Source organism: Protopterus annectens, chromosome 10.part0 (genome assembly GCF_019279795.1).
Source record: "Protopterus annectens isolate FY-2018-M chromosome 10.part0, PAN1.0, whole genome shotgun sequence".
Taxonomy (NCBI): Eukaryota; Metazoa; Chordata; order Ceratodontiformes; family Protopteridae; genus Protopterus; species Protopterus annectens.
Genome location: NC_056744.1, coordinates 1,383,065,662 through 1,383,084,468, shown reverse-complemented (window position 1 = coordinate 1,383,084,468; position 18,807 = coordinate 1,383,065,662). Strand labels below are relative to the sequence as shown.

General features: G+C 40.8%; 1 protein-coding gene across 1 annotated transcript in view; it reads left to right on the top strand.

Annotated features, from left to right (window-relative positions):
• The window catches only part of CLCA4 (chloride channel accessory 4), a 580,176-nt gene that overhangs the window by 245,690 nt on the left and 315,679 nt on the right, over positions 1–18,807 (top strand). Inside the window, exon 6 of the mRNA XM_044086020.1 lies at positions 8,170–8,391. Coding sequence (XP_043941955.1) covers positions 8,170–8,391 — 222 coding nt within the window. The remainder of the gene's footprint in view (positions 1–8,169; positions 8,392–18,807) is intronic.

The window sequence follows — 18,807 nt, the reverse complement described above, 5'->3', positions numbered from 1 at the left end:
TTTGACTTGCGGATGATTATTGGACTGATAAGGGTTGAATACAAAGGTGTTTTGACCTCTTTAACTCTTGAGCCAATGCCTTTGTTAATGAAGTGTGTAACATAAAATGCCTTCCTTACCACAGTAGACACATGGTAGTCAAAGTTTAGGCTACAGTCAATTTGCATTCCCAAGTCTGTCACTACTGAGTTGTTACTTAGGGTTTTATTATTTACATGAAAGTCTGCTAGGATATCATTTTCACCGAAAGCGATGATAATGCATTATTTTGCATTGCGTTTGAGTCCATAGCTTTGGCACTAATCATTAGTTTATGTAAGTCCTTCTTGAAGTATATTGACATTGTTTAGGGATTCAATTATTGCACCTAATTTGCAATCATCCGCAAACTTAGTCAGCCACAGCTCCTGTTTTGGCTTTAACTTCTGAGAGGTATATTCCAAACAATAGGAAGCTCAGCACTGACCCCTGTGGAACCCCACTGGTGACAGGTCTGCTGGTTGAGTTTAAGTCCCCAACTTTGACTGAGTGTGATGTGTTAGCGAGCCATTTAGCAACCCACCTGATGACATAAGGGTTGATATTCAACTGGGAGAGTTTGTCAATGATGCCCTAGTGCAGTGGCAGCTGGTGACTTCAAATTAAAGGAGGGCTGCAGGAGACAGCTTAATGGGTGGGACCAATGGGAAGAGGTGTGGCCAACTAGAAAGGGGTGGGGCTATGCTCAAAAACACAACTGGAACTTTAATTAAATACGCTGCCATGTGTGCCAAACCATCATTATGAGAGTCCAATCAAGACAAAATGAAGTGTAGAAGAAAAAAATATTTCAATGCATTGGCTACATGACAGCTTACTTAGTATCTAGATTGAAACAAAAAGGTTGTGAGGCATGAAAAAATTACTTTTTAAATACATTACTGGAATACTAGTCAAAATCAAGTATAAAAAAACAAGCTTCTCCTTGCACTGCAGTTCTAATTATAACTTATATTCAGCTTTATAAAAGTACCAAGTAACATGCTGAAAGTAGAAATCTCTGTGATACCCCCACTTGTAAAAATGTTTTTACCATACACACACACACACACACACACACACACACACAACCATACGCACACACACTCACACACCCACACAGTTTCACACACACACACACACACACACACACACACACACACACACACACACACACACACACACACACACACACACACACACAGACAATTGAGTGCATTTGCACACAGATTTTCTTTTATTTATTCATTTCACAATGCATAAATATATGTATTTATTAATAGTTTTTTATTTTGTTTTATAGAACTTATTTATTGTAAAGTATGTATTTCACTTGTTACATCATTTCCTGTAATTAACTATAAATTAGAATGGTATGTGATGGCTCTTGTTTTCTGAAGAAGTTCACGTTATTAAAGTGAATGAAAGCGCTAAGAGTACTGTGCCTTATTGTAGTCATAGTTTTGGATCCTACAGTTTTTTTCGCTCTTAGCAAAAAACACATGGACAAAGCCAGTAATGGGGGAATACAGCCCCCAAACATATTCAGTGAATTCAGTTATCACCATAGCTCTCAACCTTAGCACAAAAAACCTGGATGAAGCCAATAATGGGGGAATACAGCCCCACAAATAAGGACAAATATCCATGTTATAAACATATGTACTTTCTGAAGAAAATGAAGTCTGAAATTCCAATGCCTGTTATATTTTGTTAACCAGGAAAGTCTGACATAGACACATGTCTTTGCAAGATGGGAAGACATGCAGACTCCACACAGAAAGCACCCCAGCCAAGAATCAAGCCAGAAAACCTGTTGCTGTCAGGCAACAATGCTGCCAGTGCACCACTGACTTTGCTAGCAACAACAAACATACAGAAACCGCAGATTTTACAAGGAACAGAACAAATATGATGCAAAAATCTGCAAATTATTTACAGATGGTGGTTAGTAGGGAATGCAGGCTCCTTACTACCTGCACCCAAGGTACAGGGCTCAAGCCTGAGTATTCTCTACCCACCACCATGTGTAGCAACTGGGACATTTTACACACACACACACACACACACACACACACACACACACACACACACACACACACACAAACTTGTTTGCAGCACCCTACCTTCATAGCAGCAACTCCGTTCGTCCTACCTCCATAGATTGGATCAAAACTCCATTTGTAGCAGCTCCAGCAATGCTGTTTGCCCTCTGTAGCAGCCCGCGTAACTGTTTCCCCGCCCCAGCAACTCTGGTTATCCTCTGTAGCAGCCCGTGCAAGTTGCTTCCCCGTGAGTCATCATGAGAGTATATGCAAGCGATGCAGTCCGGTGACCTTCTGGTCTGTGCAGTCATCACCGCACAGACTTCTGGGCTGGCAGGGCAGAGATCCCTGTCTGGACTGCCTAACTCAGCAGTCTGATTGTTCTGAGTACCAGGAGTTCCCACGCATGCGTGGAGAGTTCCGGGACTTGTGAATTTTTTTTGTTTGTTTTCTTTCTATGGTGGGGGGGACTGTTTTTAATTTTTATTATTTTTCCTTTTATTTTTCTACAGGTGGGGGGGCTGCAGTCCTGCAGTCCTATAGCACGAGCCACTCCTGCCTGAGTGTGTGATTGTGGCCAAGGCCTGTATGCACATGTCTGCCTTTGTATATGGCTCTGGTGACATTTTTGAAGTCCACCAGGTTTAACAGTCATGACCTGCCTTTGACAAAACTAAACTTGTGTTGGATCAAAGGTTTGGAGAACATCTATATCCTAATTTATAAGGTCCATAATGATTTGTTCCATGGTCTTGCAGATAAGGCTGGTTAAGCTTATGGGTCTGTAGTTCCCAGGGTCTGTTACTGTACCCCCTTTTTGAAGGAGGGATGACTGTTGCTGTTTTCCATTCAGCAGAGACAAAACCAGTATCCAGGCTGTGGTTGAAGAGAGTACCTAATGGAGTTGCTAACCCATATTTTAGACCATTCAAAATGCAACCTGGGATGTCATCCAGTCCCAGAGAGTCTTTGTTTTTGGCCTTGATGAGACCATTAATGACTTGCTCTCTGGAGATGCAAGGTGGGGGATAGGTTGAGGGAATGCTTTGTGGAATCTTTGGAGGGGATGGGGGGGGGGTGAAATTTTCACCAGACCTGTCAGGTAATAGGTTGGCATGATGCAATCCTCAGCTAGTGCCTCACAAGTCTGAGTCCTATCTTTTAGGTTATGGATAGAGCTGAAGAATGCCTTATGGTTATCTTTAGCTATGGTTGCTAAAATCTTTTTCAAAGTTGCCTTTAGAAAATTTTACAAGTTGTCTTATTTGTTTGTTCAAGCAGAGGAGGGTGTTTTTCCAGTGCTATGATCTCTTATTTTTATTCATAGACAGCAACTTCTTCCTCTTATTGTATAACTTATTAATGCTAGATGTCCACCAGGAAGGTTTGTTTTTTTCTTGAGGATCATGTTTTGATCCTATCAGGTACAGCTGTGTCAATACATTTGTATAAGTGTTTGTACATGGCATTAGTGTATACCATAGTATAGTTGCAAATGCCATCTGTGGGAACAGGAGGCTGGAAATTATTTATGCCATTCCTTAAGAAGCTATAATTAGCTTTGGTGAAATTATTTAGTCTGATTTCACCTAAGAGGGGTTCGGGCATTATAGCTACTTCAAGTGTGACTGATTTGTGATCAGATTTAACCAGTGAGGGTCCTATACTTGCAGCAGTGCAATGGTTACCCATGTTGGTGAGGATCGGGTCGAGAATATTTGAGACCATTGTGGGGTTGCATACTATTTGTTCCAGGGCATTAGTGTTAACAAAGTCCATGAATCATTTTGCAAGCAAGCTGGTACTTGTATAAGTTTTCCAGTCAAGGGAGGGATAATTAAAATTGCCCATGACTGGAGTCTTTTGTTGTAATTTGATTGACTCAAGTAGGTCCAAATAAACAGCATGAGTATCTTGGTTCATTGAAGGGGGTCTATAGCTAACAATGACTTGAAGGGGGTCTTACTCACAGGTAGTTGAATTTGGAGTAACTCCATGGAGTTTTCCTGTCTAACCAGTGTAGAAGTGTATTTATCTTTGATGAATACAGATACTCCTCCTCCTTTGGTTCTCACATGTTCATTTTGCGGTGTGAAAATGTAGAAGACATTGTAGCCTTGCAAGCCCAGAGTATGCCCTGTGGCTTGGAATCAAATTTCTGTGACTGCACAGACATCAACATTGTCCAGGGAGAGGAGTGCTTTCAGAGAGCACAGTTTCTGATTTAAACTCCTAGCATTTAGTAGCATAACCTTTAATTTATTTGTGAGTGATATTTTCACATCGGAAATTTTGCTCTTGAGACCTTGAGAAAAAAGGCACTATGGGAGAGGCAAGTGCCTTAGCCAGTAACTGAAAGCCTAGAGGTGACAGATGAAGACCATCTCTGGCAAAGCAATGTGGTCTATAACTGTGTCATCTCAGGCTGGCAATAACTGGTTTCCCTTAGAATGACACCAAAAACTAAGCCAATTGTTGAAGTCAATCATTTTTTTATATTATGGAAACATCCGATGTGAGGGTAGAATGCTGCTCAAGGCTAGGATCATACCTGCTTAGGACTCATATTCATAGAGCTCAATCATGTCTCTTCATATAATCCAGTGAATTACATCTCAAGTCATTCACAACAACATGAACTATGATGGAGTCATAACAGTACTTGTTGAGAGACTTGAGTGCATGTGTGATTTGACAGATCCTGGCACCCAAAAGACAGATGACAGTAACCTTCTCCTTGTCAAGCCTGGTGAGTGGGACATCTGTGCGTCACACAATGGAATTAACTATTGCTAAAATAATTTGGTTTAGATGTGCTTTGCCTTAGGGGTTTATTTGGTAAGGCACTGGTGCTTGTGTTTTTATCTGTATTGATTGCTGTAGATGCGCTATTAGATGTAGCATGTTTGTGTTTTGAAAGTCTCTGGACTGAAGTAGGTTTCTGTTGAGTATCTTTACATATGATGGTTTATGTGTTTAGTGCATGGTATGCATAGTAAGTGTAGTATGTGAACAGACAGCCTGTTCAGTGTTACTGTTTTGTGAGTGAGAGAACAAGGATTCCAAATTCTTAGTGAACTAGCATCTCTCACAAATTGTTTTAGGAGTAGAGTGCTGTCAATGTGCATGAGACAATTGCTACACTGCCTCAGTATAGCCATGTCACTGAGGCTGGTAGGAGAAATGGAGGGAAACTGACCATCCGTAATGTTAGGTTAAATCCTGTTTTCATAGTGGGGAGAAAAAATGGAGGGGTGTGCTATAACTGGGTGTTCTAAACGGGGCCTATACTAATGGAGTGCTCTATAAAGGATTTATACTAGTGGGGGTTCTCAAAATGCTATGAGACTATTGTAGATTTGGTGGTTCTGTGACTGTTTAAGGGGCTAAAGCACAGCTGAGGTGCTCTCTGAGCAGCTGAACACAATTTAAGAACTTAGCTGGATGACAGGCAGCTACTAAGGGAAAATGTATCTACTGAAAGTTGTGCGTCTGTAAACACTAATGGTTACCCCCCACTGCATGGTAGTGTGCAATGGTGCAAGGAGGTGTGCTATGTGTAAACAAATGAAAACAGCAGAGCAGTGGCCAGTTGCCTAACTCTGTGGAGCTGTGTTAAAGCAAGGGCAAACTCACACAAATGCAGGGCTTATGTAGCAACAGTGAGTAAACTGAATTAAACAATTTAACCAATAAAAACACTCAAAACTGAGCCCTGTGACAGCAACCTTCAAACAGATGAGTCCAGACTGCACTCTCCTGCCACAAAGGTGCGGGGGGAGGGGCTTCTCCAACAAAATGGTTTAGTGCTCATTTTAAAAAACAGAACCAGATTCAGCAGGTCTGGGTCTAGTCTATGATACAGCAGTCAAAAAGTGCACAAATCAGGAAGAACAGTTTTAGAAAAATCAGCAAAATAGCAAAAAATTCAGTTTAAAAGTGCAAATACAGTATAAAACTGTATTTATGGTAGCAGACTGCAACAGATTCATTGGATTGCACAGATGAATACAGCAGAGCAGTAGCTGGTCACCTAACTCTGTGGAGCGGTGTTAAAACAGTGAGAAAACTGAATTAAACAATTTAACCAATAAAAAAGCTCAACACTGAGGCCTGTGCCAGCAACCTTCAATCAGATGAGTCTCAACTGCACTCTCCTGCCAAACGGGTGCAGGGGGGGCCCTCTCCAACAAACAAAAGATAGCCTGATTTAGTGCTCAAATTAACAAACAAAACCAGATTTAGCAGGTCTGAATAGTCTATGCTACAGCAGAAAAAGTGCAACAAATCTTCAAAGTTCAGAGAGAAATGCCAATGATCATTGTGAAGGCACCCTATTGGCGCAGGCAGACTTGGTTCTCCCTTTAATGGTATTGGTCAAAGGCAATTACTACAAACTCCTTCACACTCTGCAGCTGCTCACACAGTCTCAGGGGCAACTGTGTCATCCCAATGTAGAGAAAATTCAGTTACCGGCCTTGATGATTCAGTTTTGACACCCATTTGGCACTTGTTTCATGGGGATGTGCAGTGGGTATTAAATGAGGCCAGAAAAAGTACTATGAGAAAATCTTATGTTTATAAATATATGAGGTTTTCTAAGTGGTGCTTAAATAGGAATAGGGAGACTATTGAGGTTAATATCTTTCTGGTCTTGAAATATTTGTGTGAACTTCTTCAGGATGGCTTATTGCATGTGTCTGTTAAGGTGCATTTAGTGACCACATTCCACTAGGGTCTTTTCCTATTCAATAGCATTTTGGAAAGGAGTGGACTCAAAGTAATCTAGGGGCAGCAACTTGGTCCTCAGTCTATACTATTATAAAGAACTATAAACTGGATGTTTTTTCTAGATCTAGATACTTGTAACAGTTGATGGTCAAAGAAAAGAGCTCCCTCCCACCATTCCTCTTTACTTGGATGTACAGAGTTTTTTTTTTTTTTTGGTGGTTACTGCTATTTTTTTGTGTGTGTTTAACAACTTTTATTTTGTGGGAGTGTTATCTTTGGTTTGGAATAGTATTTGTTTGCAATGTTTGCATTTTCTGTCTGCTCTATCTTTTGGGCCTTTGGGGGGAAAAATGAGAGCTGCTGTCTGTGTCTGTGAAGGACTATCCTGCTCTTGCAGCTGATTGGTCCTTCACATCCACAGATATGCAGAAGAAAAGGAGGAGCCTGAAGCTCTGACTGACCACCAGAGAGAAGGTAGCATGGCACTACAAAACAAATGCCACTCAGGCAGTGTGTTCTACGAACATCTACTGTTACAGTTAAGTGAAGCTCACACAACTGTACTTTGGCTGTCACCTCCCTCTTCATGTACCCTTGTTTTTAAGCAATGAATAGGTCATAGATTCATAGGTTCATGGATTAGTATTAAGCTAACTGCCCTTGCGAGCCATTTTAAGCCTAGCCAGTTATCCCTGTGAGACTCAAACCTTGCACCTTGTGTTTGTAAGGCAAACACCTTAACCATTAGGCCACCCTCCCAACCCGATAGCGTATGGAGGTTTGATGGTCATGAGAACAGCAAAACAATGGGTTAACTGCATTGTGCTGGACCTCTTCTTCCACCAGAAACATTAGTATGAAGGTTATTTTCCTTTATTAATACTTGAAAAGTGTAGGAGTAAACCTTTCTACAAACATAATAAAACAAAGTGCTCAGATACAGATATTAGAACGCTAATGTTAACTGCAGTAAAAGTTATTTGAATGGTATTTTTTTCAAAAAAAAAAAAAAAAAAAGACAGATTCTAATACAGTATTCTATGAAACATTTATAGTCACGTGAAGCAGATGAAAGCAAAAGAATTTTGACTATGTATAATGTTGGAACAGATAAAAACAGAATTTGGAATGGTATGCCACTCGGCTTTGTTTAAGAACAAAATGCAAATTCAAATGGACTGAGAGGTGTTGGTTAAAAGGAGACATATGAAAAATGAAATGTTTAATTACTAGTCATGTTCTATGAATTGCACTAATTTAAAAATAATTTCAGCTGACCAGCTTCTGGCTAGCTGCCCTGTATTAATTTCAAAAAATGGTATGCTGTTTGTATAATTGTTCTACATTATTTTTATTTTTATTTTTATTTTTCAAGGTAGTAGATTTCTGCGACAACAAAACACACAATTCTGAAGCTCCGAACCTACAGAATCGAATGTGCAATTATCGAAGCACATGGGAGGTGATCATCAGTTCAAAAGATCTTAATGACACCGCACCAATGACTAGTGTTCCATTACCACCAGTGGTGACACTGTTACAAGCTGGTGACAGAGTTGTTTGTTTAGTGCTTGACGTCTCCGGAAGTATGGGTGGTGTAAGTTAATTTTTAAAATTCTGGCAATAAATGCAACACGTGTTTTACACAAATGAAATTTGATACATATTTTATTTTTCACAAAACCAAGTATGATCTATTGGACCAACCTCCCTGCTTTGAGAGGAGAATGGGATCATTTCATGGCTATATAACTTACTTTTGAAAAGGAATTATATTCCTTAAATACAAGAGTCAAGTAGCTTGACTAAATCCAAACAACATAGCTATTGCTACAGTCTTCCACATTTGGATTTTGTCATTGAAATAAAAAAATCACTATGTGCTTGATTTCTAAGACATGTATCAAAGTAAGTAATTTAAAGAGAAGCAGAAGATAGGCAAAGGACTGTTAATATTTACTTTTAGCAAGATGATTTTCAATAATTTATACATTATGGTTAGAAACAAGTTCTAGTCTTACAGAGTATTATCTTATCCTGTAAATAGTTTGAAATGTAAAATGTGTTAGCACAGCTATGATTTCATGTGCTGTTGTATAATTTATGTGCTAAATGTTGCAGCTGTGTAGCTCTTAAGTTGTCATGACTATGCTATAAATAACTTGTATGGGGAACTTCACTGTACTACAGCACCTCAGAGCAGATAATCAGTTAACATGTTAACTGTTCTGCTGGTTTAAAACCTAGTATCTGGCTTTAATTATCTAAGTTTTTTGCAGGATATAAGTTTTCTTTACTAAAGCTCTTAAGGATTGCAGATACTGTCAAATATTCTCCGTGAAGAAGTTAGGATATTTTAAATAAATTAAGTCTCACTCTACTTACATGAGCATTCATTTATAAACTGAAGAAATATTTTAATTCAATCAGAAGTCTGAACCATCATTTTCACATCCCATGAAAATGGGTAAACTGATTACAGGTGTTCAGATAGGCCATGTCTGCAAAAGAACTTGAATAAAGCAACCATTTGGTCACTGGAAAATAATACACTAATACATGCATCAAAAATTAAGCATATGAAGTTTGGGATACCTAAATTGAAATGTGAGATTTAAACAGCACTTAGTGATTTAAACTGTAGATTCATTTAAGGACGTAGGTATATGGGCAGATACAGCTATGAGTTTTTTCTAATCATATCAACCAATTAGTTAATAACCCAGCCAGTGGTGATGCACAAACCAGTGCATTTCTTTGTGCTGGTCCCAAGCCCGGATAAATGGGGAGGGTTGCGTCAGGAGGGGCATCCGGCGTAAAACTTTGCCAAATAATTTCATGTGGACACCAGTAAATATTTCCATATCGGATCGGTTGAGGCCTGGGTTAACAACGACTGCCACCAGTACTGTTAGCCAACAGGGTGCTGGCGGAAATTGGGCTACTGTTGGCCGAAAGAGGAGAAGAGGCAGAAGGCATGGCCAAAGGCAGAAAGAGAGGAGAAAGGCTAGGACTGTGGTAGTGAGGGTCGGAACTTTGAATGTTGGCAGTATGACTGGTAAAGGGAGAGAGCTAGCTGATATGATGGACAGAAGGAAGGTTGGTATATTGTGTGTGCAAGGGACAGGTGGAAGGGGTGTAAGGCTAGGTGTATTGGAGGTGCGTTCAAATTGTTTAACCATGGTGTGGATGGCAGGAGAAATGGCGTAGGAGTTATTCTGAAGGAACAGTATTCTAAGAGTGTTTTGGAGGTGAAAAGAGTGTCAGATAGAGTAATGTTTATGAAGCTGGAAATTGATGGTGTAATGATGAATGTTGTTAGTGCATATGCTCCACAAGTTGGGTGTGCAATGGATGAGAAAGAAAATTTTTGGAGTGAATTGGATGAAGTGGTGATGACTGTACCCAAGGGTGAGAGAGTGGTGATTGGAGCAGATTTCAATGGGCATGTTGGTGGAGGGAACAGAGGGGATGAGGAAGTGATGGGTAGGTATGGTGTTAAACAAAGGAATGCCGAAGGTCAGATGATAGTGGATTTTGCGAAAAGGATGGACATGGCTGTGGTGAATACTTATTTTAACAAGAGGGAGGAGCATACTGTGACATACAAGAGTGGAGGAAGATGCACACAGGTGGATTATATCTTATGTAGGAGGGCCAGTTTGAAGGAGATTGGAGACTGTAAAGTGGTGACCGGGGAAAGTGTAGTTAGGCAGCATAGGATGGTGGTTTGTAAGATGACGTTGGTGAGCAAGAAGAGGAAAAGGAGTGTGAGGGCAGCACCAAGGATCAAATGGTGGAAATTGAAAAAGGGTAATTGTGAGGTGGAGTTCAGGGATGTGTTAAGACAGGCACTGTGTGGCAGTGAAGAGTTACCAAATAGCTGGGTAACTACAGCAGAGCTAGTAAGGGAGACAGCTAGAAAGGTGCTTAGTGTGACATCTGGAAAGAGGAAGGAGGACAAGGAGACATGGTGGTGGAATGAGGAAGTACAGGAGAGTATACAGAGAAAGAGGTTGGCAAAGAAGAAGTGGGATTGTCAGAGAGATGAAGAAAGTAGACAGGAGTATAAGAAGATGAGGTGCATGGCAAAGAGAGAGGTGGCGAAGACTAAGGATAAGGCATATGAAGAGTTGTATGAAAGGTTGGACACTAAGGAGGGAGAAAAGGACCTGTACTGATTGGCTAGACAGAGGGACCGAGCTAGGAAAGATGTGCAGCAGGTAAAGGTGATAAAGGATAATGAGGGAAACATACTCACAAGCGAGGAGAGTGTGTTGAAATGGAAAGAGTACTTTGAGGGGTTGATGAATGAAGAGAATGAGAGGGAGAGAAGGTTGGATGATGTAGGGATAGTTAACCATGAAGTACAATGGATTAGCTAGGAGGAAGTAAGGATAGCTATGAAAAGGATGAAGAATGGCAAGGCTGTTGGTCCAGATGACATACCTGTGGAAGCATGGAGGTGTTTAGGTGAAATGGCAGTGGGGTTTTTAACCAGATTGTTTAATGAAATCTTGGAAAGTGACAGGATGCCTGAGGAATGGAGAAAAAGTGTTTTTGGTACTGATTTTTAAGAATAAGGGTGATGTGCAGAGCTGTAGTAACTACAGAGGGATTAAATTGATCAGTCACAGAATGAAGTTATGGGAAAGAGTAATGGAAGCTAGGTTAAGAAGGGACATGATGATTAGTGATCAGCAGTATGGTTTCATGCCAGGAAAGAGCACTACAGATGTGATGTTTGCTCTGAGAGTGTTGATGGAGAAGTACAGAGAATGTCAGAAGGAGTTGCATTGTGTTTGTGTAGACTTAGAGAAAGCATATGACAGGGTGCCTAGAGAGGAGTTGGGGTATTGTATGAGGACGTCAGGAGTGTCAGAGAAGTATGTAAGAATGGTACAGGATATGTACGAGGGTAGTGTGATAGTGGTGAGGTCTGCTGTGGGAGTGATGGATGCGTTTAAGGTGGAGGTGGGATTACATCAAGGATCAGCTCTGAGCCCTTTCTTATTTGCAATGGTGATGGACAGGTTGACAGACGAGATCAGACAGGAGTCCCCGTGGACTATGATGTTTGGAGATGACATTGCGATAGTGAGAGTAGGGAAGAAGTGGAGGAGACCCTGGAGAGATGGAGATATGCTCTAGAGAGAAGAGGAATGAAGGTCAGGAGGACTAAGACAGAATATATGTGTGTGAATGAGAGGGAGGATAGAGGAATGGTGAGGATGCAAGGAGTAGAGGTGGCGAAAGTGGATGAGTTTAAATAATTGGGGTCAATAGTTCAGAGTAATGGTGAGTGTGGAAGAGAGTTGAAGAAGAGAGTACAGGCAGGATGGAGTGGGTGGAAAAGAGTGTCAGGAGTGATTTGTGACAGACGATTACCTATAAGAGTGAAAGGGAAGGTCTACAAGAGGGTAGTGAGACCAGCTATGTTATATGGGTTGGAGACAGTGACATTGACAAAAAGGCAGGGGTTTGAGCTGGATGTGGCAGAATTAAAGATGTTAAGATTTGCACTGGGTGTGATGAGAGTGGACAGGATTAGGAATAAGTATATTAGAGGGTCAGCTCAGGTTGGAAGATTTGGAGACAAAGCCAGAGAGGCAAGTTTACATTGGTTTGGACATGTGCTGAGGAGGGATGCTGAGTATATTGGAAAAAAGATGCGAAGGATGACGCTACCAGGTAACAGAAAAAGAGGAAGGCCTAAGATAAGGTTTATGGATGTTTTGAGAGAGGACATACAGGTGGTTGGTGTGACAGAGCAAGATGCAGAAGACAGGAAGAAATGGAAACAGGTGATCCGCTGTGGTGACCCCTAATGGGAACAGCCGAAAGAAGATGATGATCAACCAATTAGTTAATAACAATAATAGAATTATAGGTTGTACAAAGATATATAAAGTCTAGGAAATCAGAAATTATGAGATCATTGTTAACATTAGACTTAAACTTGAATATGGAATTATAATATGGAAACCTTATAATAAAACAAGACTAAGTAAACTGGAAAGAATGCAGTGGAAATATACCAAAGACATTCGTGGATGTGAAAATATGTTATTATGAAAGACTGAACTATCTGAACTTGTGCAGTGTCTCATAATGATATTTAAGAAGAAACATTATTTAGGAACATAGGTCATTTAGAGACAACTACCTCTGGAAATGCTTGAGGTTATCAAAAAGTAGTAGAACATCATCAGGCAACTTAAGTAGAAGATTCTGTAGGAAGGAGAAGTGTACTAATTGGTTCTCTGAGACAGCAGTTAATGCATGGAATAGACTACCAAATTACATTAAAGTAAGAGCTAGTTTAGATATTTTAAGAACAACCTGGGCACTTACTATGCTAATAACTGTTTTGGTATATTGGCAGACTGGAAGGGCATTATTGCCCATGCCTGAAATATTTTTATGTATGTATCTCAGCAAACACACACTACATCAACTGTGTTTAAAGGCTAACAGATGGTCTTATCTTTCAACTGATGAAAAAAAATCGCATTGAAGTGTTCAGGAACTCATGATCATTAATGCTACGCTTCAGTGATCCACTGTTGATTGCTTAGTGTCCTAAAACATTTTTTCTAAAACATCACTGTGTCAGAGTTATGTATTTTATCTCTGTTTTTTTGTTAACTGCTTAGAAGTCACTCCACTGTTACAGGTTTATGCTGTGTCAGTTGTGTGGCAGTTTGAAGGCTCTTCAGACTTATACTAGCTGGTTAAATTACTTGGGATGAATATTTTTTAAGTAAAGCAATTTTAGCAAGGACCAAGGTCCTTTGCTTAGCAAGTCTTGAAGAAGAAAAAAAAATTCCTAACGTAACACAAGATCTTTATATCTAATGGGGTAATTTTTCAAGCCATTGTGAAAATTAATAATTTGCAGAGCACAAAGCGCCATGATTATGCTCCAAATCCATGAAAAGACAGAATTGTTATGTGTCTTTGTGACAGCCTCACACTTCTTTTTAAAAGGAAATAAATCCATGAACATTGATAAAAACATCTTAACATGCATAGGTTTATAAAACTTAACATACAAAAATGTAAACTTTATAGCTGCTGTAGGTAGTGTTAGGCAACCAATCAAAACCTAGTGTGCTTAAAGTATTGCAAACTACTGTCAGCACAGTTATGCCTACTAAAGTGGGGAATATCTCACAGCTGAGGCCTGCTAAGCATAAGTAAATTCAGAGAATATGTAATATAAGTAATTCTCATTCTATATTTGAGGTATCAAACCTTTAGTTCATTGGCTTTTTAGTTTTGCTATCATTCTTAGTGTGGCTTTTAATAGTCCTAATAAGTTTTTCAGTGCCTCCGAGGTTCTGAATCATGGCACAATCTTCATTGTTAGAGCAATCCTCCACTACTGGCTTCCTTCTGTGGATGACTGAGAACATCCTGCCATCACCCAGAATGATATCACAGTACAAGGACAAAATGATTGACTTCAACAATTGGCTAAGCTTCTGGTGTCATTCAAAGGGGATCCAGTATTTGTCTGCCTGGGATGACATGATTGACAGTCCACGATGCTTTGCCAGAAATGGCCTGCACCTGTCGCCCTTAGGATTCCGGATACTGGCTAAGACTCTTGCAACCCCTATAGTGCCTTTTTTAGGCAAGGTTCAAATGACAAATTCACCACAGTAACAGGTACAAGCAAGCAAAATCTGAGGGTAATGCTACTCAATGCTAGAAGTCTAAACCTCAAAATGCACTCACTCGAGGCACTCCTTAAAATGGAGAACATTGACATCTGTGCAGTGACAGAGACCTGGTTCAAAGCTCCAGAGAGCACCCCTGCATTACCAGGCTTTAATTCATACCACACCTTTTGGCCACCTAACCCAGAAAGAAGCACTAAAGGCGGAGCCGTGTCCATATTCATTAAGGATATCCACACCTCCAGGCTAGATGCACAGCATAATGCATCTGAGATTATCCACGTGCAACTAACTCTGGGCAAGACCGCAATCAAAATTGTAGCTTGCTACAGACCCCCCACCATGCCCTAGGATTCACACTCCTCATTTCTTGATACACTGGAAAGTATTAGGGTACAACCCAACACCCTAATAATGAGTGATTTCAACTACCCCACCATTAACTGGGAAAACTACTCATGTACCAACTCTTTTGCTCAACGTTTTCTAGAATTCATAAATTCCAATGCCTTGGATCAACTTATTCACACCCCCACCAGGGGCAGCAATATCCTAGACCTGGTCATTACCAACATGGGAAACCGGTGTTCCACACCAGAGGTCAATTCCTCGTTGGTCAGATCTGACCACAAACTAATCAGCTTAGACATCCACATCCCACCCCCAGCCCCAATTAGGGAAACCATCGTAAAAAACTTCTCAAAAGCCAACTTCACACTTCTTAAGACAGAAGTGGCAAACTTCATGACACCCATGCAGATGGACAGTAGAGGTATGACTGCCGAATCCTACACAAATGCACTTTATAAGCACTTACACGAGTGTATGGATCATGCTATCCCTAATAGAACCAAGATGATATCCTCTAAAAAAAGGAAGACAATCTGGTGGACCTCTGCCATAAACAAACTCTACAACAGAAGAAAGAAACTGTTGCAAAAAAAAGTAAAATCCCATGACTGGAGGAACTCCCTGGTCAACATCAGTAAGAAGCTGATCCCTCATAAAATCCTCCAAAGCTAGTTACGAAAACAAAATTGCCACTGACTTTAAAGACAACCACAAAGCATTCTATAGCTATGTCAAGAATCTAAATGGGAACACTCAGATCTGCTCTGAGTTACAGCATAATGGCACTAAATATATAGAACCAACTGATATTGCCAACATCCTTGCAGACAGGTTCAGTGCTAACTATACCCCCCTCTCACCCCCTAGAGGGCCCATCTCTATACCTAAAGAATGCAAAGTACCTATAATCACGGTTGCACAGGTAAAAAACACACTCTCCAAAGCCAAGAACACAGCATCCATGGGACCTGACAATATCCCAGGCTGCGTTCTACATGAACTACAGAATGAACTGGCACCCTACCTAAGTACCATGTTCAATCATAGCCTCACCTCAGGCTTTGTACCCACTGAATGGCGCACCGTGACAGTTATCCCACTCCACAAAGGGGAGCCACGATGGACCCCGGGAACTACTGCCCCATTAGCCTGACAAACCTGGCCTGCAAGGCCATGGAATGTGTCATCATGGAACTCATAAACAAAGACATTGGTAATCTCCAAACTCTGGACCCTACACAGTTTGGATTTGTAAAAGGCAGATCATGTCTCCTAAACCTGATTGACTTCTTTGAAGGAGTCACCAAAGCCATAGATCAGGGTAAAATGGTTCACACAGCTTATCTAGATCTCGCCAAGGCTTTCAACACCATCCCCCACTCTGGAATTATAGATAAGCTCACTAAACTAGGTATAAATCCCTATGTCACAAGATGGGTTGCCAACTGGCTCACGGACAGAACCCACACTGTGAAAGTAGCGGATTCCAAATCCGACATTCGACCAGTGACAAGTGGACTACCACAGGGTTCAAGCCTGGGTCCTCTCCTGTTTGGTATATACTTCTCTGAAGTGCAGGCCAACACAGAAGGTCTTTGGCTAACAAAGTTTGCAGATGACTGCAAACTAGGAGCCATAATCGAAACTCCTAACGATGTGGACAAACTACAAAAGGGCCTCATTGAGACAGATACCTGGTGTCAAATCCATGGCCTGAAGCTCAATGCCAAAAAGTGTATTGTCATCCCCTTTGGTAAAAACTCTGTACCCATGAACTACCACATAGCTGGTAGTCTACTTAATGCCGAAAATGTGATAAGAGACCTTGGGACACAGGTGGACAGTAGTCTCGCCTTTGATAATCACATCGGCACAGTGGTCAGGAAATCCTTCTACGTGGCTCATCTCATCGCAAAAGGATTCTCATCCAGAAAAAAAGAGGTCATTGTTCCCCTCTACTCATCACTCATTAGACCCATTATAGAGTACAACACCCCTTTTGGTATGTACCTCACAAGACATCTACAACAACTGGAAAGACCACAGAAATACCACACAAAGAGGATTACTGGCCTCAAACATATGCCCTATGCAGACCGTCTCAAAAAACTCCAGCTTTACTCCATCGCATATCACCTACTCAGGGACAATCTCTGCCTAACATACAAAGCTATGTCAAACCCAGAGCTGTTGGACATGCTCCTCTTAAAGAAATCCCAATCCCTCCGAGCTACACGCTCTAGGGACCTTAACCTTGTCACCACAATAAACAGAGCATGCTGGAGGGATAGATTCCTGTCCCAGAGACTTCCCATACTCTGGAACAGACTACCTATCTATGTCAAACAGAGCTCCTCATTAGCACTCTTCAAGAAAAATCTTGATGATTGGATGGGAAATGGGAAATTCACCCCGGGGATCACTTCTGTGGCTCTGCTCGACAGGGGCACAAGAAAATAATTTTCTTGGGTGGCGAAAGCCAGGGTACATTTTTTGGCTAGGCTTGTATGGGCCCTAGGGCCGATAGCCTAGTACCTACCTATAAACCTATGAACCTAAGAGGCCATACTGTCTTCAGGAGAAATTGTTAACAGTGGGTCATACCTGTTGGTTTCCTGGACATTATCTTAAAAAAAGTCTCAGAGGGGAGTTTCTTCTGCCATGAATTGTTTTCTGCTACTGAAGATTATTAACCACTGTAGTGCTCATGAAGTGAAGGGCAGCATTTCTGGCTGGGACTGACACAAATTTCCTTTGGCATGTAACATACTTGAATTACTCAGTAGCACTGTTGGAAGCAGTTTTAGTTGGGTTGAATCTCCATGTGTGAAAATTCTTTGCCACTGTAGTAACAGTTAACTGTTGTTTCAGTAATTTCAAGATTCTGACTGGAAAACATGGCCCTTGTTTTTATGGTTTATAATAAAATATTAAATGCAGTAATATCCAGTTTATGTAGCACAATGCATGGATCATTGTGAAGGTTTTCCTGTATTAAATGGCAGCAAAGGCAAAGTACTGGAGTTGTTTGATTCGATGTCCACACATCAGGAAGGCACACTCTTCTCTGGCTATCTTCAGCAGTCTTTTATTTTCAGACCAAGTGAGGAGCCAAAACAGAGCCTGTTCTGGTTCCAGTGGCTTAGCTATCCTGTGAGGCAACTCACTTGTCATAGGATGAGCTGGACTGATATTCAGAGCTTTCTGCATTTCATCTTCTGCCAAAGAGCACCTCTCTCTTTTTCACATTCTCAGGTAGGCCTACATTGTACAAATTATTTTGCCTGTGCTGGCTGTTCATTTCTTCCAGCTTGTCTTGCTGCTTCGTGATTCCACTGTACTGTGCCTGAAACTGGATAGCACATTCCTGATTGCTTGCAGTTAGCTTGTTGTCTCTAAAAAGTCTGTTTTAGTGATGCAGGATTCTAAACGTTGCTGGCGTATTGGCTACTTTCAATTTGTTTATTTATTTATTTATTAAGTTATTACCTTTTGCTTACCATGATGGTCTGACTAGGTACTCAGGCCTATTTTCAGTGGGGCTCAGAGAGAAAAGCTCCATTAGGGTTACAAAAAAATACAAAAGTTTCAAAGAATTTACAGATAAAATAGTTTCTTAACAGTTGAAATGGGGTTTTAGAATCATTCAGTGGGTAATGCAATCAAGACAGAGGTTAATACGATTTGATTTCTGTAGGAGTGCTATACAGTAATAACAGGTTGCATTTACATATACAACAATATACAAATTTAATTTACAAATGAGTGATGAAAAGCAGTTTACAGTTTTAAATATAGATAGGATTTATTTACATTTACGGTAGGAAAGCTGGAAATCTCAGGGTTGGTTATAGCCTAGAGATCGGAGAGAGAGGGCGACAGGGAGTCAGTCAGGGTATGAACAAGAAAAGTATCAGGAGGAGTCTAGGTGCTGTTTTAGGGTGGGCTAAGCTAGATGGACAGTTGTCCTGCTTTAG